At 62.0% G+C, this 27142-nt stretch overlaps 1 protein-coding gene across 4 annotated transcripts in view; it reads left to right on the top strand.

Moving 5' to 3' along the window:
• Positions 1–27142, top strand: part of INPP5A (inositol polyphosphate-5-phosphatase A) — a 156469-nt gene that overhangs the window by 106740 nt on the left and 22587 nt on the right. For all 4 annotated transcript variants that reach the window (XM_062213976.1, XM_062213977.1, XM_062213978.1 and 1 more), the window contains exons 6-9: positions 5089–5192; positions 10856–10908; positions 12360–12479; positions 25242–25326. In XM_062213976.1, coding sequence (XP_062069960.1) covers positions 5089–5192; positions 10856–10908; positions 12360–12479; positions 25242–25326 — 362 coding nt within the window. The remainder of the gene's footprint in view (positions 1–5088; positions 5193–10855; positions 10909–12359; positions 12480–25241; positions 25327–27142) is intronic.

Genomic DNA, 27142 nt, shown 5'->3' with positions numbered 1-27142 from the left:
GGGGCCGCCCGGGTGTGCAGAGGGCACGTGCTGTGTGCCCCTTGAGGAGCAGGTGGAGGGAGACGGAGAGTGCTGGGAGGGATGGACCGACCAAGGCAGGAGAAAGCTGGAGTGGCCGGGCTCGCTCCAGAGAAGTGGACTCCGCTAGGAAAACGGGCAGTCGTCACGACACCGTCCGTGCCCAGGGAGACACAGCGACCCCGGCGAGTGGGCCCCAGACAGCCGAGCACCGGGCACGCACAGCACCATGGGGACGAGCGGATGGTGCTGAGGGTGGCTGTGGCGGTGCAGCAGGCTAAACCGCCCCTTGACGCCCACGTCCTATCTCCGAGCGCCTGGTTCAAGTCCTGGCTGCACCACACTTCCTGCTGATGTGTCTGGGAGGGCAGCAGAGGATGGCCAAGTGCTTGAGTGCCCTCCACATGGCAGACCTGGACGGGGCTCCTGGCTCCTGGCTTCAGGCTGTCCTGGCCTAGCCCTAGCTGCCGCAGGCATTTGGGGAGTGAACCAGTGATGGGAGCTCTCTGTCCCGAGTTCTCTCCCGCCCCATCACTCTGCCCTTCAGATGAATAAGTGTGAAATTTAAAAAAGGAAGAAGCAGAAGCTCCAGCAGGCCCGAAGGGATACAGCTGTGTCCACGGCAGTGTCCGGCAGCCGGGCCTGTGTGTCGTCCACCGCACACTTCCTGAATCCGGCACTCGCCGAGACCGCGCTCCGGGCCGTAAAACCCACCTTCCTTCCCAAGTGCAAAACAGGCTGTGCTGACAGCCCACGAGGGAATTAACATCAGTAAGGAGAGCGGCTGGGAAACCCACGGTACTTGGGTATTAAGCAGCATATTTCTAAATACTCAAAAGACAAAGAAGAAGTCACCGGAGAAACTTTTAAAAAGTGTGAACTACGGAAAATGAACGACAGCTTTACAGCTGGACATCTGGTGTGGCGGTCTCGATGCCTCTCGGAACGCGCGTGTCCCGTGTTCAAGTGCATGAGCTCCAGCCCCTGCTGCACTCCTGACGCCAGCTGCCTGCTGCTGCACCGGGGAGACGGCAGGTGAGGGCTCAGTGTTGGGCCTCTGCACCCACGTGGGAGACCCAGAATGAGTTCCCAGCCCCTGGCTTTGGCCTCACCTAGTACTGGCTATCGTGGGTATTTGGGGAGTGAGCCAGCAGGTAGAATCAATCATTCTCTCTCTCTCTCTCTCTCTCTGCATCTTTTAAATAAATAAAGAAAAATTAAAGTATTTTTAAAAAATAAACTTACCAAATTTTATAGGATATTAGCAAAAGCACTACTTAGGGAGAAATTTGTAGCATCGTATATATATTAGAAATGTTTATATACATATATGAAGTAAACAACCACCTAAAATCCATCCATTTTCTAAGCTTCTGAGGAAAATAGAAAAGGGAAAAATTCAAATAAGCAGAGGAAAATAATAAAAATCAGAGCGGAAATCAATAGAATTATAAACAGAAAATCAATGAAACAAAAGCTGACTTTTTGAGATCAGTAGAATGAATAAGCCTGCAATCCCAACTAGCTGAAAAGAGAGAAGGCACGAGTTTATCAATACAGAAGCAAGGGAGGGGGCCATCGGTGCCAACCCCCCAGACCTGGAGGACAGCAGAGGGGCACGCCCGCCCGTGAGGCTGAGGGCTCAGGTGGGCACTGCTGCGCGCACTCCGACGGGAGGAGCCGGGCCCTTAGCTGCCAGCAAACCAGTGATCAATGGCCTGGCTCCTGCAAGCACTTGAGGAAGAAGGGCCACCGTTCTTGCTGGGCCCTTCCCTAAGGTGACAGCCCCCTTGTGCCAGAAGCAGACCCCTGTACAGGACGGGAAAGTGCAGGTCCCTGTGAGCTCAGACAGACTCAGCAGCAAAAGGCCTCCGGGCTGAGTACAACCACGTGTGAGGAGTTCTGCTCTGTGCCCTGTGGGGATTTATTCCAGAAATGCAGGGCTGGCTCAGCATTGGAAAATCACTTAGTGCAGCAGCCAAAGAAAACTGCACGCTCGCGCCAGCAGGGCAGGAGCTTCCACCAAGTCCACGCCATGCACGGCACAGACCGGCTCAGCCTGGGAAAGAACCGAGGCAGGAACCTGCAGCCGGCGTCCAGTGGCGTGAGGAAGCCGCGGCTCTCCCGCCACAGGGACCTCCCGCGCTCCAGGCCTTCTCAGGCCAATGCCGTGAAGGCAAAGGGGAGAGAAGCTGTACAGACGGCGCCATCACACAGCAGATTGACCCACGTGGAGAGCCCTGAGAGAAGCTCGCCAGCGGCAAGGCAAACATGGCGCCCACTGCAGCACGGCAAGACGGGGGACGCAGGCGTTTTCTCTAAGATTTATTTATGTATTTGGAAGAGTTATAGAGAGAAAGAGGGAGAGATCTTCCACCTGCTGTTTCACTCCCCAAATGGCTGCCAGCAGCCTGGCTGAAGCCAGGAATCAAGAGCTCCATCCTGGTCTCCGACGTGGGTGCAGGGGCCCAAGCATTTGGGCTTTCCCAGGCCAGCAGCGGGGAGCCGGATCAGAAGTGGAGCAGCCAGGAGTCAAACTGGCGCCCTTATGGGATGCCGACATCACAGGCAGCAGCTTTACCCACTGTGCCACAGCGCCAGCCCCGATGCAAGCTGTTGACACACACACATGATCAGTAGCTTTCATGTTTGTACATGTGTATGAACATAGCACACAATCAGTGGCCTTCATGTATGTATATGTATACATATGAACACACAGGTGCACACACACCTGTGGTTAACAGGTGGAGTCTGAGCACACACACAGAGGAAGTTATTAGGAAGGCCTTGCATCTGTGAGGACAGGACACTGGGCGTGTGATGGGAGGGGCTGGGTGAGGCCGCAGGCTGACTCTGTGTCCCCAGATCCCTTCATTGGAATCCGCGCCCGGATGGGGAACCAGCAGGCAGGACCTCTGGAGAGCAGGTCACAGGTTGGTGTCCTCCAGATCGGATCACAGGCCGGAGCTGGCTGTCCCTTTTCTACGCTCACAGACGGTTTCTCAGTGCCCCCGCCCCAGCTCAGGCAGCGTGGACAGATAGGACGACAGCATTGCTGGAACGTCACTCCTTCCTGCCTGACTTGGGTGCAGCACAGTCCCACTCAGGCTCCCTGGGGTCCCTGTGGGGGGCAGGTCAGAGACAGAGCCCCCAGCACCATGGACGGGGGCTGCAGAAGGGGCGGGAGCCACCCCAGCTCAGCGAGTAGAGGCCACAGAAACACTGGGAGCAGCGCCCCGGCTGGAAGGCTTGAGGGGCCTCGCAGGACAGTGGGCAGCGGAGATTGGCTTTGAGGGGTGGCAGTGGGCGGGCGATGGGGCCACAGAGCACAGGAGTTGCAGGACAGGGGGGTCCCAGGGTCCTGCAGTGGCCAATGTGTGACAGTGTGACCATGTGTGCAGTGGAAGTGTACCGCACGGGCTGGCACTATGGCTTAGTGCGCTAAACCTCTGCCTGCAGCACCAGGATCCCATATGGCCACTGGTTCAAGTCCCAGCTGCTCCACTTCCAATCTAACTCCCTGCTAACACACCTGGGAAAGCAGTGGAAGATAGGCCAAATCCTTGGGCCCCTGCACCCATTTGGGAGACCTGGAAGAAGCTCCTGGCTCCTGACTTCCTATCAGCCCAGCTCCTGCCATTGTAGCCATTTGGAGAGTGAACCAGCAGATGGAAGACTTCTCTCTCCCTTTCTCTCTGTAACTCTTTCTTATAAATAAATAAATCTTTAAAAAAAAAAGTGAACAGTGGAGTTAGTAACAAAGTATCCATGTTGGCTCCTCCACTGAAGCCGAGGTACCGCCCCCCTGCAAACTGCTCGTCACATTGGGGAGGGAGGAGTGAGTGGGACTTCCTGTCCTGCTGGAGGACTTCAGCTGCCCTTACAAGGAAGAAAGGCCTCCTCACCCCACCCTGTCCTGGAACCCAAGGCCTGTGTGCCCGGGAGGTCCACGGCCCGCGTCCGTGTTCCATGTCCCTTCTCTGTGTCCTGTGTCCGTGTCCCTTCTCCGTGCTTCTGTCTGGGCTCCACACTGCTCAGTAGACATCTCCGTCAAGGCCCCCCATGGCCACAGAAGGCACTGGAGCTGCACCTGCGTCCTGGGTGGTTCCTGGGCTCTGGGACTGGGCCGGGAGGCGCAGTGCAGTCAGCACAGCGCCCTGAGCCTGCTCTCCCGACCCCTGCGCTCCCCACAGGCCTGCCTGCAGGCTCTGTGTTGTGGACCCCACCCTCTACCTGAGCATGAGTATGGCCCAGGGCCTGGCCCCAGGGTGCTTCCTGCCCCTCGAGGTTCCAACTGCCCACAGGACATAGAGTGGGCGTCATGAAACTCCAGCAGCACAGCTTGACCTCCACACCTCAGCAGAAGCAGGGGGACTGAGAGCACTGGCAGCAGGCAGGCGCTGGACACAGGCTGTGTGGGCTGGGCCCTAGCCGTGGGCAGCCCTGCAGGACAGGCCGTATGAGCCGGGCCCTGGCTGGGGGCAGCCCTGGAGGACAGGCCGCGTGGGCTGGGCCCTGGAGACCCACATGCCATCCACACACATCTTGCCGGGGGCTGGCAGCCACATCCACCCTCCCCCACCGAGGGCCTTCCTGTGGCTGTTCCACACCTCTGCAGGCCTGGGGTGCTGTCTACACACGTCTGCTCAGGGGGCCTAGGCTGAGCCGCATCTGTCAGGGGCTCCAGGGAGGTGCTGGGCAGCCGCTGCCATACCAGGCCCTACAGGCTCCTGCGCCCATCACAGCAGACCGCACCCCCCAGCCATGTTGGCTGGGTGTGAGTGGGAGGTGGATGGTACGAGTAAGTCTGTGTGACGTCTCAGTGAGTGGTGATGCCACAATCTCTTCAACACACTGCGGTCTGGAAAGAGGATGCCAGTCAGCTCCCCACGTCTGCAGGCAGGGAGCGGTGGGGTGACAGTGGACATTGCGTTCCAGGCGGGGTCCCTGGGGCAGGTGGCTCAGTGTCAGCCCTCTTGGGGGTCCCCAACGTTCCCTGCAGGGCTGCCCTGGTGGCTGGGATGGGACAGAGCCAAAGTGCTCACCTTGTCTGTTGCTATTCTGCAGCGAAGAAATACAAGAAGGTGACCGGCAAAGAGATCTACTCGGACACCCTGGAGAGCACGCCCATGCTGGAGAAGGAGAAGTTCCCGCAGGACTACTTCCCAGAGGTGCGTGGGGCCCCGCCCGGCCCCTGTAGCGAGCACTCGGACAGAGGCCCCCACCACGGCCCCGCTTGTGCCGCAGGCCCACGTTTGGCCGCAGCTGTCTTGCTGGGTGGGTCCATTGCAGGCTTGTGTGCGGCCTCATCAGGTTGGCTTCAGTTGGCCTCTGGACTGCGGAGTGCAGAAAGTCCTGCCCGTCTCTCCCTCAGGGAGGGCTCCCTGCCACACCACACAGCACGGGCTTGCCGTGAGCGCGTGGGAAGTGAGGCGCAGGGAGCTGCTTGCCGCCTGTCGGTGCCTGCCACCTGCTGTGCTCTTTCTGGAGCCCTGGGCTTGGGGGGCTGGTCCGGGCCGTGCCAGACCAGGGCAGGACGAGCTCGGCTGTTCAGCATTGCTTCAGTCAGCACATCCTGTAGCCACTTCAGGCAGAAGCCGAGCTGAAGACGCAGGTGAATCCTCTGCGGTGCCCTGCCCTGTGTCCGTGTCCCACGTCCACGTGCCAGGGCTTGGCTGTCAGTGGGTCAGTCTGGCTGGCAGGAGAAACCCCACGGTGACCACAGGACATGGGGAGCGAGGGACTGCGGGGATGGGGTCCTACCCCTACCCCAGCATTCTGTTTCACACACAGGACCTGGGTCATACAGCAGTCAGCAGGCGTGGCGCTCACGTGGCCTGGGCTGGCGGCTGAAGCCCGTGTCCCTGCGTTGTGCCTGCTACTTGGGCAGCCGCCTGCTTCCTTTGCCACTCGTGTACTCAGTGTGATCTGCTTTATGGCTTGCCTCGGGGTCACACTGTGTACTACCACCCCTTGGTGCACGCTTCAGCCGGTATTGCTGGAGTCCCTGTGCCTGTGTCACCAGCTGTGTGACACAGCTGTGCCGTGTCTTGCCCGTTTGTCATCAGTTCAGTCACAGCGGGGTTTGGGAGCTCAGGTTGCACAGCCACGTGCTGTCCCTGACAGCCGTCCATGTGTCGGGACAGCTCCCACCCCTGTGGCGATGCAGGGAGTGGCGTCTGGGGCTGTGGCTCAGCCCAGTCAGGTAGCCATGCGGGAGGGGCTGGGTCGCGCTGACTTCCACAAGGCCACACTTTATTAACTTGCTTTATGACCCACGGCTAGAGTGAGGGATGGGGCCGCCCTGTCACCCCGCGGCTCATCCATCGTGCCGGGCCGAGGCCGCGGTGTCACAGGAGGCCTCCCTGCACTCGGAGGTTGGAGGAGAACTGGGGGTGCGAGCCAGCATCGAGACCTTGAGGATTCCCCAAACGTTGCCACCCTTGATGTCCCCTGGCAAGATCCCTGTGGTTCCCTCGGAGAAGCCATGGGCCATTCAGGGCCCAGGCACAGCTGCCCTCTGGCCTCTGTCCACCCCAGCCTGACCCTCACTCACCCAAAGGCCTCTTTGGGGCTGGTGCTGACTGGCACTCTCAGAGTGACCAGACACAGACTTTGGGGCTCACCTGGCAGCAACCACAGAGGGAGAATTAAGAGGAGGCCAGCAGGGCCGGTGGGGGCAACCCTGGGCTGGTCCTAGGCAGAGGCACCAGCAGCAGTGACCCGGTGGTGGTGACCCAGTGGTGCCGCTGTCCCCGCTGCACTCTCCCCTGTGCTGTGGCAGCTCCCACCCCACCCCTGCCCGAGGGCGTGGTTCCTCCCACCCAGGCTGGGAGCCAGGATACCGCCTTGTTGTGACACAGGGACAGGCCCTGCCCCCTCTCCTCAGCCTGTGTCCTGTCCTGCCTGGCTGTGATGGTCTGAAGGGACCCTGGACCCGCAGGGTCTACTGTGTCCCGGAAGAGGCAGCCCCTGAGGGAGGAGGGAGCTGGGGCGTCTGGCCTGTTGCCCTCTCCCCGGGACCAGATCTGGCCGCCCTCTGGGGTGTTCAGGGCACCTCGGCTCCTCCAGGCCAAAGCTTCATGCCCACAGCCCTCAGTGGTGTGGAAAGGAGGCTGGGTGGCCTGCTGGGGTCTGGGGCATGGCTTGGTGTCCAGGGTGTCAGTGGCCCTCTCCCTCCCATGGGACAGGTGGCCCCAGCCTAAGCACTGACCCTTCCTGCGCTCATAGACTTGGCCCCAGGCGCCTGCGTCTGGAAAATCCTGGAAAAGGCCTTGGGGCACTTTGGGTGGACTCTGTGTCTCGGTGTTCGGCCCAGCTCGGCTGACGAGCAGACCCTCGTGCTGCTGGTGAGCGCGTGGGGCGCACACCTTTCCCTGGACGTATCTTGGGGCTGTGCATTTGCCCCAGGGCGCGTGTGGTGCGCACAGGAACCCTGTGTGCCGTTCACCCTGTGAAGTCGCGGGGGGAAATCTGCTTGAATTCCCGTGAACGTCTGGCCGTCGTCAACGGTGTGGCACTTTCAGCTGTGTGCACACTTGACACGCGTGTGGCAGGTCGTGTGTGTGGAAGGAGGGGCCGGCGGGACGCCCTTCCCCGGCCCTGTGCCTGTGTGCCAACCGCTCAGCTCCACCCGAATGCTTTGGGGAGACGCCGGTCTGGCCCGGACTTCCGTTCTTTGATCACCATCACTTAGGGATAATCTGAATGTGATTGCCACGGTGGAGGCGTGATGCAGTGCCAGATAATTGCGCCGCTGCATTTAAAACCCGCAGCGCTCCCGCTGCTGATGGATGGGTGCTCTCGGCTCTGTGCGAGCCCAGATGACACCTGCGGGAGCAACACTCCAGATAATGGGAGGCCATTTTTAAAAAGCAGATTTGTACAGTCGATCAGGTCAAGTCATTTTTCCCCGTGCCCGTGGTGAGAAATTGGTTGTTACCATAGATCACGGGCCTGCTGCAAGCTCTTATGAAAGATGGATTAATCCCGCTAATGCTGGGAGCAGGCCGTGCGCGCAGGGCTGTGTGCCCGTCACCTCCCACAGCCGCTCTTTGCTCTGTGCGATTTATGCTGCCTTTTAGGAGATGAAGCCGCCTGCGCCCGCCATCCGTCTGCCTGCGAGGGTGAAGGGTGAAGGGACCCCGTTAACGGAGCCTGGGCTGGGAGTGGGCGCTGCGAGGGTGAAGGGACCCCGTTAACGGAGCCTGGGCTGCGAGTGGGCGCTGCGAGGGGACGTGTGGCCGCCCTGCCCAGCGTCGGCGTGCCCTGCGTCTCGGGGTGACACCTGCCCAAGTGCAGGAAGCTGGGGGCTGGAGGGCGCCTCCGGAGCGTGGAGCCATTGCTCTTCCCTCCTGAGTACTGGTTTCAGACAGTGCTCAGTGACCAGAAATTCCCAGAACATAGGCCAGGAAGGGAAGGACCAACCGGGGACCTGAGCAGACCCTGTCCGGGCCCACAGGTCCTCTGCTTCCGTCAGCAGGGCCCCGAGCAACAGCACCTGTGCCACTAGAAGCCCGTGGGGCCCTCGAAGTGCAGTTCTGCGACACGGTGCCCGGGTTCCCGCTGCACCTCCCAGATGTGTGTGTGTGTGCACCTGCACGTGTGTGAGCATGCATGCAGTGTTGTGTGGATGTGGGTGGGTGTGTTTGTGGGCTGGCATGTACATGTATGTACTGGCCTGTGTTTGTGTGTTAGCATGTGTGTGCTGGCATGCATATATGTCTACTGGTGTGCATGTGTTGGCATATACATGTGTGTGCTGGCATGGATGTGAGTGTGCTGGAATGTATGTGTGCTGGTGTGTGCATGTGTTTGTGTGCTGACATGTGTTATGTGTATGTGCTGGGATTGTATTGGCATGTATATGTGTGTGCTGGCATGTGTGTGTTGGCATGTCTGTGTGTGTGTGTTTTGGGTAGGTTATTTGGCAGGAGAGCCACAAGGAGTGACCACTGACGTGGATGCTGATTCTGGGAGTGCTCAGGGCTTGGCCAGAAGAGGAGCCAGGATGGTCAAGACAAGGGACCTGGGGAGTGAAGAAGCTGCATACTGGGTGCTGGGAGCTGGGTGCTGGGTCCTGGGTCCTGGGTCCAGGGTACTGGGTGCTGAGTCTAGGGTGCTAGGTCCAGGGTCCTGTGTCCTTGGTGCTGGGTCCACAGTATTGGGTCCAGGGTACTGAGTACTAGGTCAGTCTTGGGTGCTGGTCCTAGGTTCTGGGTACTGGGTCTGGGGTGCTGAGTACTGGGTGCTGGGTCTTGGGTCCTAGTCCTGGATCCTGGGTATGGGGTTCAGGGTGCTGGGTCTGGGGTTCTGGGTGCTGAGTCTGGGGTCCTGGGTGCTGAGTCTGGGGTCCTGGGTGCTGGGTCCAGAGTCCGGAGTCCTGGGTCCTGCTGTGCCCTGACTGGGAGGAAGTGGGGCTTCCTCCTGGCTAGAGACAGGAGTGTGGTTGTTAGGGGAAGTGAGAAAGCAAGGGACAGCAGCTGGGCCATAGGGCCGGCAGGGGCACTGCCCACCCTGCCTCTGACCTGGCTGTGCTGCACGAAGCATGAGGTGCCCACCTCTGCGCCGCCCGGTGCCATTTCTCTGGCCTTCCACGCAGGGACCACGTGTCAGTGTGGTTGTCTTCCAGCCCCTTGGTCACCCCTGCAGTACGCCCCAGCACACGGAGGTGGGGGTCTCCGCCTGCCTACCTTTGCCGTTCTGGGAGACCCCGTGCACCCCCTCCTCTGCTTGCAGCAGGTGATGCCCCCGCCTCACCCCCGGGCTGACCTGGGAGGGCAGGTGTTCAGGGGGTGTTTGTCAGGTAGGGAAGGGCTCCTCCCAGAGCCTCCAGGGGGTTTTCAGGGCGCTCCCTGTGCTGTGTGTCCTTACAGTTGATTCAGGGTAAGGTGGGAAGGGAAATTCAGTTTTTCAGTCACACTCGTGGGGCTTGGCAGCTGTAAGCGGCCAGTGGCCCAGAACCCTCCCTCGTCCCTCCCGTCCACTCGACAGCCGTGTCCTGTGCTTGGCTGCCCTGCCCAGCAGGAGCAGAGCCACTCTGCCCAGAACGCACCGGAGCGGTGCTTTCGTGACGCAGAAAGAGGACGTCAGGCCGCCACGGCCCCTCGTGGGCTTGGCTGTGGGCACAGCGGTGGACAAGGCCGTGCCCTGCCCCTCCCTCTCTGGCTCTGCCATGTCGTCCTCACTTCAGAGCGCAGGTGGGTGTGGAAGCAGAGCTCCTCCCTCAGGCCCTGAAGTGCAGGTGCTTCCTGGGGGTGCTCTCGTGGGAGGGGCCGTCTCAGGCCACCTGGGCCGCAGAAGCACAACGCGCTGGCTGAGTGACCAGTCGTGTTTATTTGCCATGGCTCGTTGTCTGGTGCCGGCCACCCTGTGCTCGAGAGCCGTGCCGGGCCTGCCGTGCCGAGGAGGGAGTGGAGGCCTGGGTGCTGCGCAGCCTCCCTCTGGGATCCCTGGTGGCAGCCCAGTCCCGGTGCGTTGGTGCTCCACTCCTGTGGAGATGCGTGGGCCCACCTCGCCCCCCAGAGCAGAGCCGGGCACCGGTGCTTTATCTGCGGCGTCCGGCAACCCTCCCAGCCTCCCTCCTGCCTGGGTGCTCGCCAGGCGGGGCCGTTAGGGCTGTGTGCCTGTGGAGTGGGGGTGCCTCCTGCACAGCCTCCTGGCTGCAGGCACCGGGTCCCCCCCACAGTGGTGCCCCAGAGAGAGCTCTGTGCAGCGCCACCCGTCTGCTCCGCCCCAGAGATGCAGAAGTGCTGGAAGTGCCGGGCCTGTTCCCGGTGGACCCTGCGTGCCACCGGCTGTGCCAGCTCATCTCTGTGTCTTGTTTATTTTTCAGTGCAAATGGTCACGAAAGGGCTTCATCCGGACGCGGTGGTGCCTGGCTGACTGGTATGTTCCCTTATGCTAGGCCACGTTTCCAGAATGTTCTCTCAGCTAAGCTTCTACCGACGGGAAGGTGTCGCCGTCCTGAACTCGAGTCACGGGTCTGGGCACTCAGCACCAGTTTGTCTGCCGAACCGTGTGCTCCCGCGGGCACCCACGTGGTGAGCTCCCGTGAGGCACTCATGCGTGGGCCTGGGGCTCCTCAGCCTCTGTCAGCATCCCTACGAGGGGAGGGACTCGGAAACCGCGTGGTGGCACCTTCCTGGCTGCTGGGTGGGGACCTTGTTGGAGCCCACGGTAGTATTTTGCTGCCTGTGTGGCTTCCCCGTGGCCTAGTGACACAGCACCCTGCACCAGTAGCTTTTTTTTTTTTTTTTTTTTTTTTACAGTTTATTTTATTTATTTGAAAGAGCCAGAGAGAGAGAGAGGGAGAGGGAGAATCTTCCATCTGCTGGTTCACTCCCGAAGTGGCTGCAACAGTTGTGGCTGGGCCCGGCCGAACCAGGAGCTCCATCTGGGTCTCTCACATGGGTGCAGGGGCACAAGCACCTGGGCCACCTCCACGGCTTTCCCAGGGCATGAGCGGGCAGCTGGATTGGGAGAGGAGCAGCCAGAACTCAAACTGGCGCCTGTATGGGATGCTGGCATCCAGGCAGTGGCTTTAACCACTGTGCTCTAAAGAATGATCTTTGAATGGCTTAGCCAGCTGTGGCCCAGCTGCCCCAGGCCATCCCTGATGCCTCCTGGGTCCAGAGGACTCAGTGCCATGCCCAGCCCAGGGCTGTGGCTGGAGGCCATGGCTTCTTCCCACACAGCCTCTCCTTGCTCAGAACAGGACCCTGGGAGGAAGTGAGAGAAGGGGACAGCCAGGGTCCCTGTGACCTGTTCTGGGAGGTAGCCACCACCACTGCTCTGTGCCCCTGGTTGCAGGGACCGGCCCCAGCACAGTGTGAGGGACACAGGTGGCACTGGCGACTCCAGGTGGGACTGGGGACCGCTGAAGAGTCGGGGGGTGATGTCAAGTGTGGGTGTCCCACAGGCCCAATTCCAGCCTCACCAAGTGTACATGTGAGGGTCTTCCTTGGGGCTGTGGGCTCAGAGGGACTGGGATGGAACCTTCCAGTCCCTTTGCCCCCACTCCCACCACAGGGGTGCAGACAGCCTCACCTTTGGGAGCTGAGACCTGGGGGGCCTCCTGCTCCTCCCTGGGCAGACCCTCGCTGTGGGGGCGCCGTGGCCGGCATGAGGCCTCTCCTTTAAGGACAGCAGCTTTCCTTCAGCTGTGCACAGAAGACGTAAGCAAAGCCATGTGTCCTCCTGCCTCATAGGAGGCTGTGCTCTGGGTTTGTGGGAGAGACGGGAGGTCAGATGTCAGGGGGGACTTGTTGGGGTTAGCTGTCAGGTGACCTGCTGGCTCCAGCCCTCGGTCACTGTGTCCTTCTCTCTTTTGGTTGCAGTGCCTTTGACTTGGTGAACATCCATCTTTTCCATGACGCGTCCAACCTGGTTGCCTGGGAGACGAGCCCGTCGGTGTACTCGGGCATCCGGCACAAGGCACTGGGCTATGTGCTGGACAGGTGGGTGCCCGCCGTCCACTGCTCCCTGGCCAGCCTTCTGAGAGTGGGCTCTGAGGCCGTGCTCCGGGTTGGTCACTGCTCTTCCACGTTGTGTGGGGAGATAGGAAACAGCACCCTGGGGAGGCCACAGAATTCGAGGATGGGTGCTGCAGCCTGCCAGGGTGGCCACTGCCACGGCCAGCAGCGGCTGTCCGTGGTCCCCCTGGCTGTGGGCAGTGCCTTCCCACAGCTCCAGCCTGCAGGGTGACTGCCGGAGCTGCCACTTAGCCTGGGCACCATATAGCAGCCCGTGAGGGCAGCTCAGCGGGGCCCCTCCTGCCTTGTCTCCACAGCACCCTCCCCTCCCCCCGCTCTGTCCCCACAGCACCCTCCCCTCCCCCGTCCCCACAGCACCCTCCCCTCCCCTCCCCCCGTCCCCACAGCACCCTCCTCTCCCCCGTCCCCACAGCACCCTCCCCTCCCCCCGCTCTGTCCCCACAGCACTCTCCCCTCCCCTCCCCTGTCCCCACAGCACCCTCCCCTCCCCCGTCCCCACAGCACCCTCCCCTCCCCTCCCCCCGTCCCCACAGCACCCTCCCCTCCCCTGTCCCCACAGCACCCTCCCCTCCCCTCGTCCCCACAGCACCCTCCCCTCCCCCCGCTCTGTCCCCACAGCACCCTCCCCTCCCCCCGCTCTGTCCCCACAGCACCCTCCCCTCCCCCGTCCCCACAGCACCCTCCCCTCCCCCCGCTCTGTCCCCACAGCACTCTCCCCTCCCCTCCCCTCGTCCTCACAGCACCCTCCCCTCCCCTCCCCCCCCCCCCCGTCCCCACAGCACCCTCCCCTCCCCCCGCTCTGTCCCCACAGCACTCTCCCCTCCCCTCCCCTCGTCCTCACAGCACCCTCCCCTCCCCTCCCCCCTGTCCCCACAGCACCCTCCCCTCCCCTCCCCCCTCTCCCCACAGCACCCTCCCCTCCCTCCCCCCGTCCCCACAGCACCCTCCCCTCCCTCCCCCTCTGTCCCCACAGCACCCTCCCCTCCCCTCCCCTCTGTCCCCACAGCACCCTCCCCTCCCCTCCCCTCTGTCCCCACAGCACCCTCCCCTCCCCCTCTGTCCCCACAGCACTCTCCCCTCCCCTCCCCTCTGTCCCCACAGCACCCTCCCCTCCCCCCTGTCCCCACAGCACTCTCCCCTCCCCCTCTGTCCCCACAGCACCCTCCCCTCCCCTCCCCCTCTGTCCTCACAGCACCCTCCCCTCCCCTCCCCCCTGTCCCCACAGCACCCTCCCCTCCCTCCCCCTCAGTCCCACCAGCCAGGCTGTTTCCCAGGGAGGGTGTCTGGCAACCTTTGGGACCATCAGAGCCAGGGTTCCCAGCTGCCCCAACTCCTCTCACTCAGATGCTCAAGCCCCTCCCCCCGAGTCTGTGGCATCTGATGTGACCTCTGACACCTGGGGACCCCCAGTGAGCATGTGTGTCTGGTCCTGGGCCAGGCAGGCAGACGGCGTGGCATGGCCTCTCCTCCTGCTCTGTCCAGGTCCCCGGCCCAGGTGACAGAATGACCACTTTGGCATGTGACAGGCGCTCACTGTGGGCATCTCCTGGGCCCCATGCTCTCCTGACCCCTCGTGTGTGAGGGTCCTGGGCCCCAGGCTGTCCTGACCCCTCGTGTGTGAGGGTCCTGGGCCCCAGGCTGTCCTGACCCCTCGTGTGTGAGGGTCCTGGGCCCCATGCTGTCCTGACCCCTCGTGTGTGAGGGTCCTGGGCCCCATGCTGTCCTGACCCCTCGTGTGTGAGGGTCCTGGGCCCCAGGCTGTCCTGACCCCTCGTGTGTGAGGGTCCTGGGCCCCAGGCTGTCCTGACCCCTCGTGTGTGAGGGTCCTGGGCCCCAGGCTGTCCTGACCCCTCGTGTGTGAGGGTCCTGGGCCCCAGGCTGTCCTGACCCCTCGTGTGTGAGGGTCCTGGGCCCCATGCTTTCCTGACCCCTCGTGTGTGAGGGTCCTGGGCCCCAGGCTGTCCTGACCCCTCGTGTGTGAGGGTCCTGGGCCCCATGCTTTCCTGACCCCTCGTGTGTGAGGGTCCTGGGCCCCAGGCTGTCCTGACCCCTCGTGTGTGAGGAACCCTGCGTTGTGCTTCTAAGTGTGCAGGGGCTCCCACTGCCCCCCATTCCTGCACCTGGCTTCCCAGTCAGCTGCTCTGACCCAGGGCCGGCCTCCGCCCTCGGATGCCCACTCCCCTGCAGCCTGCAGCAGCCACAGAGCACGTTAGTCAGCTCTCCTAGAGGACTGAGTTCCTGAGTGTTGGCGTCTGCCCCCAGCCGTGTGGACAGAGGCGGTGGTCAGGGTGTGTGGGGGCCGGATCCAGAAGGGCACAGGGTGCTCGGAACCTCAGGCGTCCCCATCTGGAGGGATGTCCACAGGAAGGGGCTGTGCCTGGCACCTCTGGGTCCTTGAGGACAGGTGTGCGGGTCCCTGGAACGCTGACCCAGGCACTGGGAGGGGCACATTCCTGCTCCAGTGAAACCCAGACCCAGGGCAGTATCCTGAGGGCCCCCAGTGTCAGGTGGACCAAGAAGGATGGCAGCCACCCTGAGAGGCCCTGCACCCCATGTGCCTGGGTGCAGGCAGGGCCTGTCCTCGCAGCACGCATGGTCGCACGCATGCATGTGTTTGTGCGTGTGTGATTGTACTGCACAGCACATGCGTGTGCGTGCTTCTACACACATAGCTTACCGTGAGCAGTGCGTTATGATTGCGTTTGCATGAGTGTGAGCATTCTGTGTGTCTGAAGTGCGTAAGGACATGCTTATGTGTGTGTACGTGTATTAGTTCATGTGTGAGCATTGTATGCATTGTGTGTATGGAGTGTGATTGTATGTTAGTCCATGTGTCCGCCTATGTGGTCATACGTGTGGTGTGCTGTGAGAGCGTGCACACACGTGCGTGCCGTGACTCTGTGCTGTGTGTGACAGGGAGCTGGGAGCTGGGCTCTGCTGTCTGTTGGTGCCACTGGAGGTGGAGCTGGAAGTGCTGGCGTCTCCACGGGTTCCTGGCGCTGCTCTGCCACATTCGCTTGTTCTCTGTGGCTAAATCACCTGTTCGTTGAGCTTGAGGTTCTGTAGGGTCAGGGGCCTGGTGCCAGGGTCGGCTCAGCCCTGGTGAGGCCCGCAATAGATGATGTCACAGCGGTAGGAGCGCGTGCAGAGGGGCCACCAGGAAGCACAGAGGCTGGGCCAGGGCCAGTGCACTCTCTCATCTTGATTCGGAAGAGAAGGAGGCGCAGAGAGAGCTCCCACCTGCCGGTCCACTCTCCGGATGCCTGCCACAGCTGGGGCTGGGCCAGGCCAAAGCTGGGAGCTAGGAGCTCCACATCTGGTCTCCCACATGGGTGGCAGAGCCTTTGCTGCTGCCTCCCAGGTACGTGGGCAGAAGCCAGGGTCAGGACCAGAGCCAGCACTCAGACTCCCGCAGGGGTTGTGGCCGTCCAAGGCGTCGTAACTGCTGCACCAAATGCTCCCCCTAGACTTGCTCTTGGATCGCAATCCCCTCCCAGGAGCCAGCATGCGGCCTCCAGGAGACACCCTGATCCCCTCTGAGGGCAGTCCCCAGTGGCCTGACCCCTCACCAGGACAGACCGTGTGCCCACCAGGGCCACTGTTGCCGGTGACCACCCCCCCCAGGAGCTGAACATCCGCACTTGGGAGAGGGACACCCTAGCACCTGCCACCACCTGCCTGGTCCTTGCAGGGAGGCCAGGGGTGGGGGACGCAGGGTCTGGGTGCTGCTTCTCTCACTGTCGTGTGCCCAGGGCTTGGCCTCAGCCCCACACTGGGCCCACTGCAGCCACTGCTAATGCTGCCCTGCCTGTGGCCAGGATGGCACAAAACTGACCACAGTGCTCGCAGGATGTTGTGTCTCAGCGCAGCAGGGAGGCCCCCTCTGCCCAGGCAGCCTGGGAACAAGGCCTCGTCACGGCATGGCGGCTCTTTGAGGCACTGGGTTTGGGGGTCCTCCCAGATGGCATGGGGGCGACAGCACCCAGAGGGCCCTTGGATCTCATTGGCTATGGTGAGGTCATCAGTGCTATGGCATTAAACTGTGCCGTTGCCCCACACTGCGGCACCACGGCCCCCAGCAGAGCAGGCTTGGGACCGGACGCTCTCCTGCACCCACATTCCCACGGGCGCTTCCACGGCGCGCCCAGCCAGCCGCAGATCCGGACCTCCTCGGCGCGGGGCTGCCGCACACAAAGGGGGGCTCTGTCGAGGGTGCACAATGGGCCGCCCTTTCTGCGGCACCGCTAACCTTTTGGCAGCCACCAGCAGACTGCATTGTGCTGTGCTGTTCGGGCAGGACAATGCCGCGCTGGCCTTTGAATGGACGCTGCCACCAACAGCGCAGCATTCACGGGCACTGGGAACCGCGCGCGTTGTCTGCCGGCTCCGCCGAGACGCGAGGGGTCGGCAAGGAGGCGCCGGGTGGGGGAGCGATCTTTCTGCCCACTGAGGGAGCGTGTGGCACCAGCGCGAGGGCAGGGCAGCCCCACCCCTGAGGACCAGGGAGAGGCCTGTGGTGAAGCCGAGAGACCCGCTGCGGTCTTGGCTGCTTCTGAGTGCAGGCGATCCCAGAGTGACCACGTTTTAAAAACGGCCAGACAAGTCAGTTCTAGCTAAACGCCTCAGGTGTGTGGACCCCAGGGCCCTGGCTGTGTGTGGTGTGGGGGCCTGCACCTGCAGTCCGTGCACAGGTTCCACGGCAGGCGCATGGCCTGGCACTCTGGGGCCTCGGCGGGGCGGAGCTGGAGGCTGACCACGTTCCTTGAGGGGGGAACCTTGGGGGTCAGCTCATCCTGATCACAAATGATGATCCTTGTCGTGTGTGTGCGATCTGCAAATGCTCTCGCTTTGGCTCTGTATCACACGCGATTAAAAAAGGAGACAAACCCCTAACTGAGGAAGAACGGCTATCTCGGAGAAGTTTCTGGGCTCCATGAGCCAGGCAGGTTCCAAGGACCTGGTCCCTGCTCCGTCCTCTGGGGCTCAGGCCCTACCTGGACAAGGCTGTGGGAGGCTCCTGCAGCCTGCAGTGGGGCGGGCTTATCACTCAGCCCCAGATGCCAGTCAGGTGACGCCCGGAAGCTTCCAGAGCGGGCGTGTGCTCTCGGGTTCTGCACAGGTCGCGAGCCTCGTCTGTGGCCGGGCCAGTCCCACAGCGACGTTTCAACATCACCACCGTGAGATCCGGGCACGAAGCAGGCCGCTGTCCCCATTGTTCTCCCACAGATGCAGTCCGTTGTCGTGGTGCCGAAGTTAATTTGATCAACATTGGGACATTTAACTTTTATGTCCGGTCAAAAGAGTTGCTTCATGCTCATTTTGGGCATTCAAAGGAAATGATTGCCAGAAAAATAATTCCCCCCGGACAATTCAGAGCAATTAGTTTCCCAGGGAGAGGCCGTGTGATGCCGGCCGCCACCCAGCTCCCTTTTGTGGGCTGCGCCCGGTCATCAGTCAGCTGTCAGTGGCTCAAAGACCCTCTGGGCTGAAGGGCTCTGTGCCGGCCGTTCCCAGCGCTCGTTCGCGGTGCAGCCGGCAGAAGAAAAGCCGCTGCATCCCCTCACGGCCAGCCTCCCGGCCCGAACAGGCCTCGCCCCCGCGTCCTGCCTGGAGCCTGCGCTGTGGTGTGCGTGTGCACAGCTGTGCGTCCGCAGACCTGGGCCCCACCAGGCTGGCCACAGGCCAGCGACCTCTGCCGTCCTGGCCGGCTCTCAGCCTGAAGGCCCCTGCTGGGCCTGCATTTCCTGGGCTTCCTTAGGAACACGCCTCGTGCAGGCGGGGCAGGCACAGCCGCAGACCCGCCGAGGGGCTCTTTATGCCTCGTGTCCCTGGTGATCGATGACGGGGATGTCACAGATGCCTTTACTGGAGACTGGAGCACCCAGGGTGGGCAGTCCCACGTGTGGACTGGCCATGTCCGTCACCTGACCAGGACACTGGGCTTCGTCCTGAACCCTTTTCCTTCCCACTCCTCCTGGTCCCTTCACATCAGTGCCCAGGCCTGTGACGCATGCATGCGTGTCCCTGCACTTGCGCACGCGTAGGGGGGGAGCAGTGCTGTGTCTGTCCTACATGCATGGGCACAGCTTGTGTTGACAGGCGCAGGTATCCCTAAGTGACGGACTTGAGTCCTGTGTGCACCCATCCTGCGGAACTGCCCTTGGCCGTTGTTTCCACTTCCTGCAGACCCCTCCCACGTGGGGGCTGTCAGAATGGCGTCGTCACACCCATGCCCCATGCCCCCACCCATGACTGACCAACCTGGGGAAGGCGGGTGACCTCTGTCCCCAGCACCCGTGCCCTCTGCCTTGTGGAGCCTCACTCAGCTCCATGAGACCGTGGCCCTGGTGGCTGCTGCCTGGCGCCGTGCGCAAGGAGTGAAGTGGCCGCAGGAGGCTGAGGTTCACGGTGTTGTGTTTGGAGCACAGGACGATGGCAGCAGTGAGAGGAGAGTGTCGTGTAGCCTGCAGCCAGGGTGGGCACAGGCACCTCCCGGGGCAGCAAGCTGGGCTGGGAGCCTTGGGAAGAGGTGCGGGTGTCCTGCAGAGGAGCGGCCAGCACGCGGCCGGGTGGAGGCACTGAGCTCACCTCTGCTCTGGATTCTTCCTGATGGGGCCTCGCTGGGGAGAGAAGGGCACAGCCGCCAGTCATGCGGGGCCGTGGCTCACGGCTGTTTGCTGTCTGTGTCCCCTCGCGCCCTGCTGTGGCTTTGTTGACACTCGGCGCCTGCTCACCGGGACTTGCACGCTGAGGTCCGTGTCTAGTGCTGGAGGAGCTCCAGCAAGGGCTGGCACAGGCTGCTCTCTGCAGTGCCCCCAGCACAGGATCTGCTAGCCTGCTGTGTCGGGGCCAATCCTCACCGCTGCCCAGAGGCTCCGTCCCAAGGTTACCCTGGGACCAACGCTGCAGCAAGGGGCCTCCTGGCGTCGTCCTGGGGACCACACTGGGTTCAAGCCCGGCAAGCGCGTCGTTCAGAACTGTGAGCAGCAGTTCACGGGCGAAGGGTGGGGAAAGAGGGCACTTGGTGACTAGGGCCTCAGTGACTGGAGACCACCTGGCCCCGGCGCCCTGTGTGCCGAAGCTGCCGCTGAGCCACCCCCAGGCGGGTCCTGAGTCCCCTGCTGCCCCTGGGAGGCTCCAGGGCTCAGCCTGGGGGCTGTGGTGGGGAGGGGCCTGAGTGAGCTAGCGCTGGGAACCGGGCCGGGGTGGCCACCATGGAGTGTCCCTGTCTTGTGGGCTGCGTGCTGGGTGGACAGCTCATGCCTGTGCTGAGCGGTCACTGCTAGCACGCTGACGTCCACGCTCCCCACGCGCCTGCTATGCACACGATCAGCCCGTGTATCTGAGCTGTATCTGAGACAAGCCGAGCTCTGCTTCCCAGGGCAGAGCCACGCCCAGCCCCCCCGCAGGGCCTGGGGTGAGTGTGTTTCAGGGGACTTCAGTTTACTCGTGATGAACCGGTCCATCAGGCGTCTGAAGAGAAACTTGTAAGGGATTACGTGACTCTGAAAGGCTCCGTGTGGTTTTGGTGTCTCTACGTCGTGAGTGTGTTTGCCACAGGCAGCTGGCCAGGGAGCGTGACCTGCACGTGGAGGAAGAAGCTGCCTTTCGTGGGTTTCTCGCTGTCTGCAGCCTGAGCGTCCTGATGAAGATTCAGCATCTATTCAGTGTGAGAAAACGGGAACGAGAGAGCCAGTGTCCTAGCTTCTCAGCCGTCTCGGAGGTGCCGCGGTGACCAGGCCGGGCCCTCTGCACCTGCTCGGGCTCAGAGGCCCCGTGGGGCGCGTGGGGCCCTGGGCAGCACCCGCAGGCTGCCTCGCCGTCGGCCCCGTCCTGGACGTCAGCAGCCGGCTGTGGCCTGGGCCCTCTGCACCTGCTCGGGCTCAGAGGCCCCGTGGGGCACGTGGGGCCCTGGGCAGCACCCGCAGGCTGCCTCGCCGTCGGCCCCGTCCTGGACGTCAGCAGCCGGCTGTGGCCTGGGCCCTCTGCACCTGCTCGGGCTCAGAGGCCCCGTGGGGCGCGTGGGGCCCTGGGCAGCACCCGCAGGCTGCCTCGCCGTCGGCCCCGTCCTGGACGTCAGCAGCCGGCTGTGGCCTGGGCCCTCTGCACCTGCTCGGGCTCAGAGGCCCCGTGGGGCGCGTGGGGCCCTGGGCAGCACCCGCAGGCTGCCTCGCCATCGGCCCCGTCCTGGACGTCAGCAGCCGGCTGTGGCCTGGGCGTGAGCGAGGCCCCCATTGAGGTTGCGCCGCTAATGGAACCCCCATCCGGGCAGAAGGACACCATTTCCAGAGCCTAAAAAATTGATTTTTATGGCTCTTCTTGTAATTCTGCCTTTGAATTAGGCACATGATATTGATGTGGGCCTACTTTTTAATCATAATAGCTCCTGACAAGGTAATTAATTTTAAAACAACGCTTCTTTTTTTCTGGCCCAAATAGCACTATATTGAGATTAAAAGTGGGTGCCGCGAGGGCCCCAGGCCTGGGCACTCAGGCGATTGCCTCGCCGCTGACAGCCCCTTCATCTTGCTGCTCTGCCGTGCGACCCCTCCAACGGTGCTGGTTATTAATTGGCTCCTGCTGCGTATCAGATGGAGCAGGGCACGGGGGCACGATAAACATCATGGAGGATTCCAGTCTTGCCGGAGCGGGCAGCGCCTGACGCCATGGGGCCTGGGAGGGCGTCTCGCTGAGCGCGGGGCTGTCCAGGGCTCGCTCAGCTGTGTTAAACCTGAAGATGTAGAGTGTTTTTACTTCAGAGTGGGCGCTACCATTTAGCCAGCCACGTGATCACCTGCTTCCCATAATCCTCGGGGTGTCGTGTGCAGGCGTCTCTCCCTGCCTGCGGAGCCGCCACTCACAGGTGCTCAGCTGTGGGCCACGCGGGAGAGCAGCGCACCGTGCCATCCGGGCAGGGTCCTCGTGTGTGAGCTTCTTTGCCTGCTCTCCCTGGCCTGTGGGCGTCGCTGCCCTGCCACAGCGGCTGCAGTGTAGCCTCCTGGCTGCCCTGTGACAAGCTTTTCCCAGCCCAGGAGCTGTGCGAGGAGGGAAGGAATTCTCCAGACCCCATGGCGCTGTCTCTGGGCGTCTCAGCGTGTGAACAGGAGCGGATGCCCGGGGAGACGTTGCCACGCAGACATGGACACGTGCTCAGGTTTCTGCAGTTGTGTGGTCAGGGTCTGAGTGAACCTCCAGGCCCCCATGTCAGGGGAGCTGTTGCTCTGGCATGGGGGTCAGGGGCGTGCCCTGGTGCCTCTGACAGGCAGGCGTGAACCGTCCCTCCCTCTGGTCATCCTTCCGTCGGCAGAGCCAGGCCGTGGGTTTCCTTTGAAAAACCACAGGGAGAGAAAAGAGCGAGGCATCCCCTGGGCCAGGGGCTCCCCTTGGCGATGCTGCCTCCTGCTGGACCTGCCGGGGTTACAGGAAGCCCTTGGGGATCGGAGTCTGCACCGTGGTAGGGTCAGACCCGGGGGTGTCTGAGAGGGGACGTGCCCGGGGCACAGGGTCCTCCCTGCAGCCTTGCCCATCCGGGTGTCTGCCCAGCACCCAGCTGGAGCCCCTCGGAGGAGGGCGCCGGGCGACGGCTGTGCCTTCAGGCTCAGGCCTCCGCAGCTGCCCTGCTGTGCCAGCCCTGTGTGGGGCTTGAGCCCCACCTTGACCCCAGGGCTGCTTGGCCCTGAGCAGGGAAGGGCAGGATGGCCGGCCGTGTGGGTGGGCATCTGGGGGTACCTGACAGTGAGAATGAGATGTGGAAAGCAGACAGGGCACACACAGGCTGAGCCCAGATGGGGCATGCGGGTCGGTGGAGCAGGCAGCCTGTGAGTGCCTCACGGGGTCGAGGGGGGTTCTAGGACCTGGGCTTCCCCAGGCCCCTGTGTCCCCCCCAGATCCCTGCCCCCTGCCCGTGCCTGCCTCCCTGAATGGCAGGCCCTCCACAGGAAGATTTCCCGTTAGGGCAGAGGAATAAGATGACCAACGTTTATTCGTTACTAGCAATACCTGAAGTGTGTCTTTTCAAATTAGTGTTTGAATTGAAAGCAAATCCAAGCGAAGAGGAAGATGGGGCAGCTTGTGGAGCTTGGCGAGGCGTTACAGCCCCATGTGCAAGAGGAGCGTGTGGGGCTGCGGCGACCTTCCCTTGGTGGGGGGCAGTGAGTGGGGGTCAGCAGCGGCACAGCTCTCCGCTCAGACACGGCTCGGGTGCTCGGACCTGCCCACCTGAGGCCTGGGTGGAGCTCCTGGCTCCTGGCTGCAGCTTGGCATTTGGGGAGTGAACCAGCAGATGGAAGATCTGTCTCTGCTCTCAGATAACTTTTCAGGTATTAACTGGAATCCTACAGGGACAGATAAAAAGGCTCCAGAAAGCAGCAGATAACTCAGAAGACCTGTGCTGTGGGGAGCCTCCTGCTGTGGCGCAGGCGCGTTACTCAGTGGTGTGACCCCATTTCCGTGTGTTAACCCCAGGGGGATTGAAGCCCAACCATAAAAGCTTGCACAAGGGGCCGGTGCTGTGGCCCAGGGGATAGGGTCAAGGCCTGTGGTGCTGGTATCCCATATGGGCGCCAGTTCGAGTCCTGGGTGCTCCACTTCCAATCCAGCTCCCAGCTAATGCACCTGGGAAAGCGGCGGAAGACGGCCCAAGTCTCTGGGCTCCTGCACCCATGTGTGAGATCCGGAAGAAGCTCCTGGCTCCTGGCTTTGGCCTGGCCCAGCCCTGGCCATTGCAGCGCCTTGGGGAGGGAACCAGCGAATGGAAGACCTCTGTCCTTCTGTCTCTGTAACTGTGCCTTTCGAATGAATAAACAAATCTTTAAAAAATAAGAGCTTCCAAGAGGGAGCCCCGAGGGGGTCTGCGTTAGTGAGGGAACTGACGTGCACAAGCCAGCACCTCCCCGACAGAGCCCAGTGTGCATGGACAGGGACAGGCCTGGGGTCCGGAGCACAGGCCGGGAGCCTGTGAAAGCAAAGACACGGCCGTAACCCAGGGCTGCACACAGGGCGGAGCCAGCGCCTAGATGAAACACAGCTGAATCCTTCAGGCGCGAAGAGGCGTGGCTGCTCCCCCCACCCTGTCTTGGAAGCCCCCAGAGGTGCACAGTGGACAGCGACCCTTCACGGGGCTGTGCTGGGGCTTACAACTGCCTGGTTCTGACAGCCAGATGGGAGCTGTAGCGCCACCCGTGGTTTCCTTTCATCTTCAAGAGAATGGGTCCAGCTGCACAGCTGGGCAGGCCCTGGGGTGGCACCCCCATACCTCCGCCCCCAGCTGGTCACAGGGGGACTCACTGATGGCCGGTGAGAGGGTTTTGCGTTGACCTGATTAGGAAGTGCTTCCCGGTTTGTGCCTAACACCGTTGAGACCGCTTTGCTCCCGACTCCTCAACGGGAAGGGAGCTGGAGGAAGCACGTGTGTCCCCTGCTCCTGCGGCCGCACCAGAGCTCTGTCACTGTCCAGTGGCGGAGTCAGGAGCGTGGGCACCAAGCGTCCTTTGCTGTGTGTGCAGATTGCGTGTTCTGCCCCGCACGTGCTCTGTTTCATGTGCTCATTTGCCTTGCAGTCTGAAGCAGCTGCCGTGTGGCCGTGTCTCCTGGTGGGTGGGAGCCAGGCCCAGGTCTGGCTCTCCTTCCAGACCCTCTGTCTCGGGGAAGCCACTGCCGGGCCTTGCCAGTGTGCATCTTTTTCAGTGTAAAAAAATCCCTGTGAAATAGATAAATATGAGTATTTGGAAAGGTTCATTTAAGATTCATTATTTGTTTGAAAGGCAGAGAGTTCTCCAACTGCTGGCTCACTCCCCAAATGACCACAATGGCCGGAGCTGGGCCAGTCCAAAGCCAGGAGCCAGGAGCTTTTTCCTGGTCTTCCACGTGGGTGCAGGGGCCCAAGGACTTGGGCCGTCCTCCACTGCTTTCCCAGGCCACAAAAGGTTCTTTTTTTTTTTTTTTTTTTTTTGAAGATTTACTAATTTATTTGAAAGAGTTACAGAGAGAGATCTTCCATCTGCTGATTCACTCCCTAGATGGCCATATTGGCCAGCGCTGGACCAGGCTGAAGCCAGGAGCTCCATCTGGGTCTCCCACATGGGTGCAGGGGCCCAAGCATTTGGGCCATCTTCTGCTTTCCAAGGCACTAGCAGGGAGCTGGCTTGGAGGTGGAGCAGCTGGGACCCAAATATGGGAGGCTGGTGTCCCAGGCAGCAGCTTTATCGGCTATGCCACAGGCTGGCCCCGGAAAGGTTCTTTAAGCCAGGCAGTCGCTAGCCAGAAAACACAGGTATGTGTGCCTGCGTGTGTTTGTATGTGCACATGCACGGGCATATGCGGTCGCTGTCACCGAGTCACGTGGAGATGTCCAGTTGGGTCTGGTGAATGCATGTGTTTGAGGCACGTCTGCAGGTGTGTCCCTGCCTGGGGGCTCTGTGCTCCAGACAGACGCCCTCAGCTTCCATCCTGCTTCTCTGGGAGTTTCTTCCCCTGTCCAAGCGCTTCTTTCCTTGCCTTTGTCCCATACCAAGGCAGCTGTTGGCTTCTGAGTGTTGTTCCAGCGCTGGCCTGGCCTGGGGTGAGACTCGGCCCCGCGGCTCCGCCTGCCATGTGGCTGCTGCAGCGTGCTGTGGCCGTGCGGTTTCCTGCAGCAGGGGGCGTAGATGCAGGGTTTGGGGACCGGTGATGGGGTTCGTGACCTCCACGTGCACCCCCAGTGACCTCTGTCTCCTCCCTTCCTGCCAGAATCATCGACCAGCGATTCGAGAAAGTTTCCTACTTTGTCTTTGGCGATTTCAACTTCCGGCTGGATTCCAGGTCCGTGGTGGAGGTAGGTGCCGGGTGCCTGCTCGGGGCCTGGCCGCGGTCCCTCGATTCACACTCACAGGCGGCCGGGGTGTTGTCGGCCTCACTGGCTACGCTTGTTGAGGCACAAACTCCCAACGATGAGCACAGTGAGGAGGAGGTGTTTGGGATCAGAGCTACAGGAAGGCATGGAAAGTGCGTATTAGGGAAAACTGTGAATTTCAACAATGCTCTGCAGCAAAATGAAAACTCCTTAGTTTTGTTCTCCCACAACTTCCGAGTGCCCCAGCGTCACGGGCTGGAGCGGGCCCTGCAGGGCCTCCTGCGCCCCAGAGTGGAGTGTGGGCAGCTGCTGATGGGCCCTGTGCGCTGCGCAGAGGGCCTGCCTGTCCGCCAGCTCCCTTCCATGTGGTAGACTGTCGACGTCTTGTGCTCTTTGGGAATTTCGATGCTGTGTTGGCTCCTGGGGCCTGGAGGGCAAGACTCGTGGAGTGGGTGCTGGGGACAGACTGGGGTCTTCAGGGGGTGAAAGCGAGTCCTGGACCATGCAAGAGGGCTGCTCCCCCTGTCCCGGGCTGAGGCCCACAGCAGGGGCGCTGGCATCGTGACCTGGGCTCGGGGTGTCCGCTGCTCCTGCTGCCCCCTCCCGGGTCTCACGTTGGCTGTGGGTGCCTCAGATCCCCAGTGTGAGAGAGGAACAGAAAGGCCACGGGCGGGACCACATGCAGCAGCCCTGCCCACGCCAGGCTGGGGAAGGGCTGGGGCCACACGGCAGCAGTGTGGCCGTGCCATCAAGTCAACCTTCCGCCCTCCCCAGGAATCGCCTCCTGCACGCGGCTGAGTGGGCTTTGGCAGGAGTGAGTAATGTGCCCCGCACCAGGCGAGGCCCCGCCACACGCGTGTGCCTGGACCTGTGGCCGCACAGGTGCCTGCTGGTCGGGACGAGGGAGCACCACTGAGGGTCCGAGGGTCTGGAGGCTGGGACCCTTGCGTGGGAAGGGTCCCAAAGGCCACTGCTCCGTGCTGCGGAGGTGAGGAGCCCAGACCTGGCCTGCCCCTGTCTGCTGCTGTCCAGGGCACACGGGCAGGGCGCCTGCCCCGTTCAGAGAATGGATTTTCTCTGGGTCTGCAATCTGTTGTTGCTGAATCTGAGCAGGGCTCCTCGTGACTCTGCCCCTTCTCCCTGGGGGGCCCTGGGAGACCCCTGCTCTCCTCCCTGGCAGATCAAAGTCTCTGGAAATTGCCGCAAAGTCCTGACAAGGTGGAGGAGTCACCAGGAGGGACCCTGCCTTTGCTCTTGGTGTCCGGCAGCTGCTGACCTGGGTGACGCCATGTGTTCTCGGGTCCCTGGGGAGGGGCAGTGGGCGCCCATCTGGAGCATGCCCAGGCTGTTTGAGTGGGCCTGGGTGGGCTCCTGGAGAGGAGCTGCAGCTGTCACTTCCCAGTGACTCGGCCCCTGCTCCGTGCCCTCTGCTCCCCGGGGACAGCAGCTCCTGCCACACAGGTCACCGCAGCTCTGTTCCACATGGACACTGTGCCCTGGACAGGGCCAAGGGGGAGTGGCCACTGAGGGGAGCACGGCCCTGAGTGCTGCTTGTTCCTGCTGGTCTCAAGACCTCGGTTTCCCCAGGGCAGAAGCCCAGCGGTGTCCTGGGCCCGTCCCCCAGGGCAATGGAAGGGAAAAGTGGACGCTGCCTTAGGCCCAGCCAACCCAGTGTTGGCCGCTGTGTCCTCTCGTGGGCCTGGTCTGTGTGACAGTACATGCCCCACAGGTGCCAGGACACGCGACACCCAAGGAGCCAGATTTTAAATTTGATTTCATTTTTTAAAATATTCATTTA

This window comes from Lepus europaeus, chromosome 17, assembly GCF_033115175.1.
Source record: "Lepus europaeus isolate LE1 chromosome 17, mLepTim1.pri, whole genome shotgun sequence".
In the NCBI taxonomy this organism is placed as follows: Eukaryota; Metazoa; Chordata; class Mammalia; order Lagomorpha; family Leporidae; genus Lepus; species Lepus europaeus.
The sequence above is the reverse complement of the archived record's forward strand: the minus strand, read 5'-3'. Positions and strand labels throughout refer to the sequence as shown.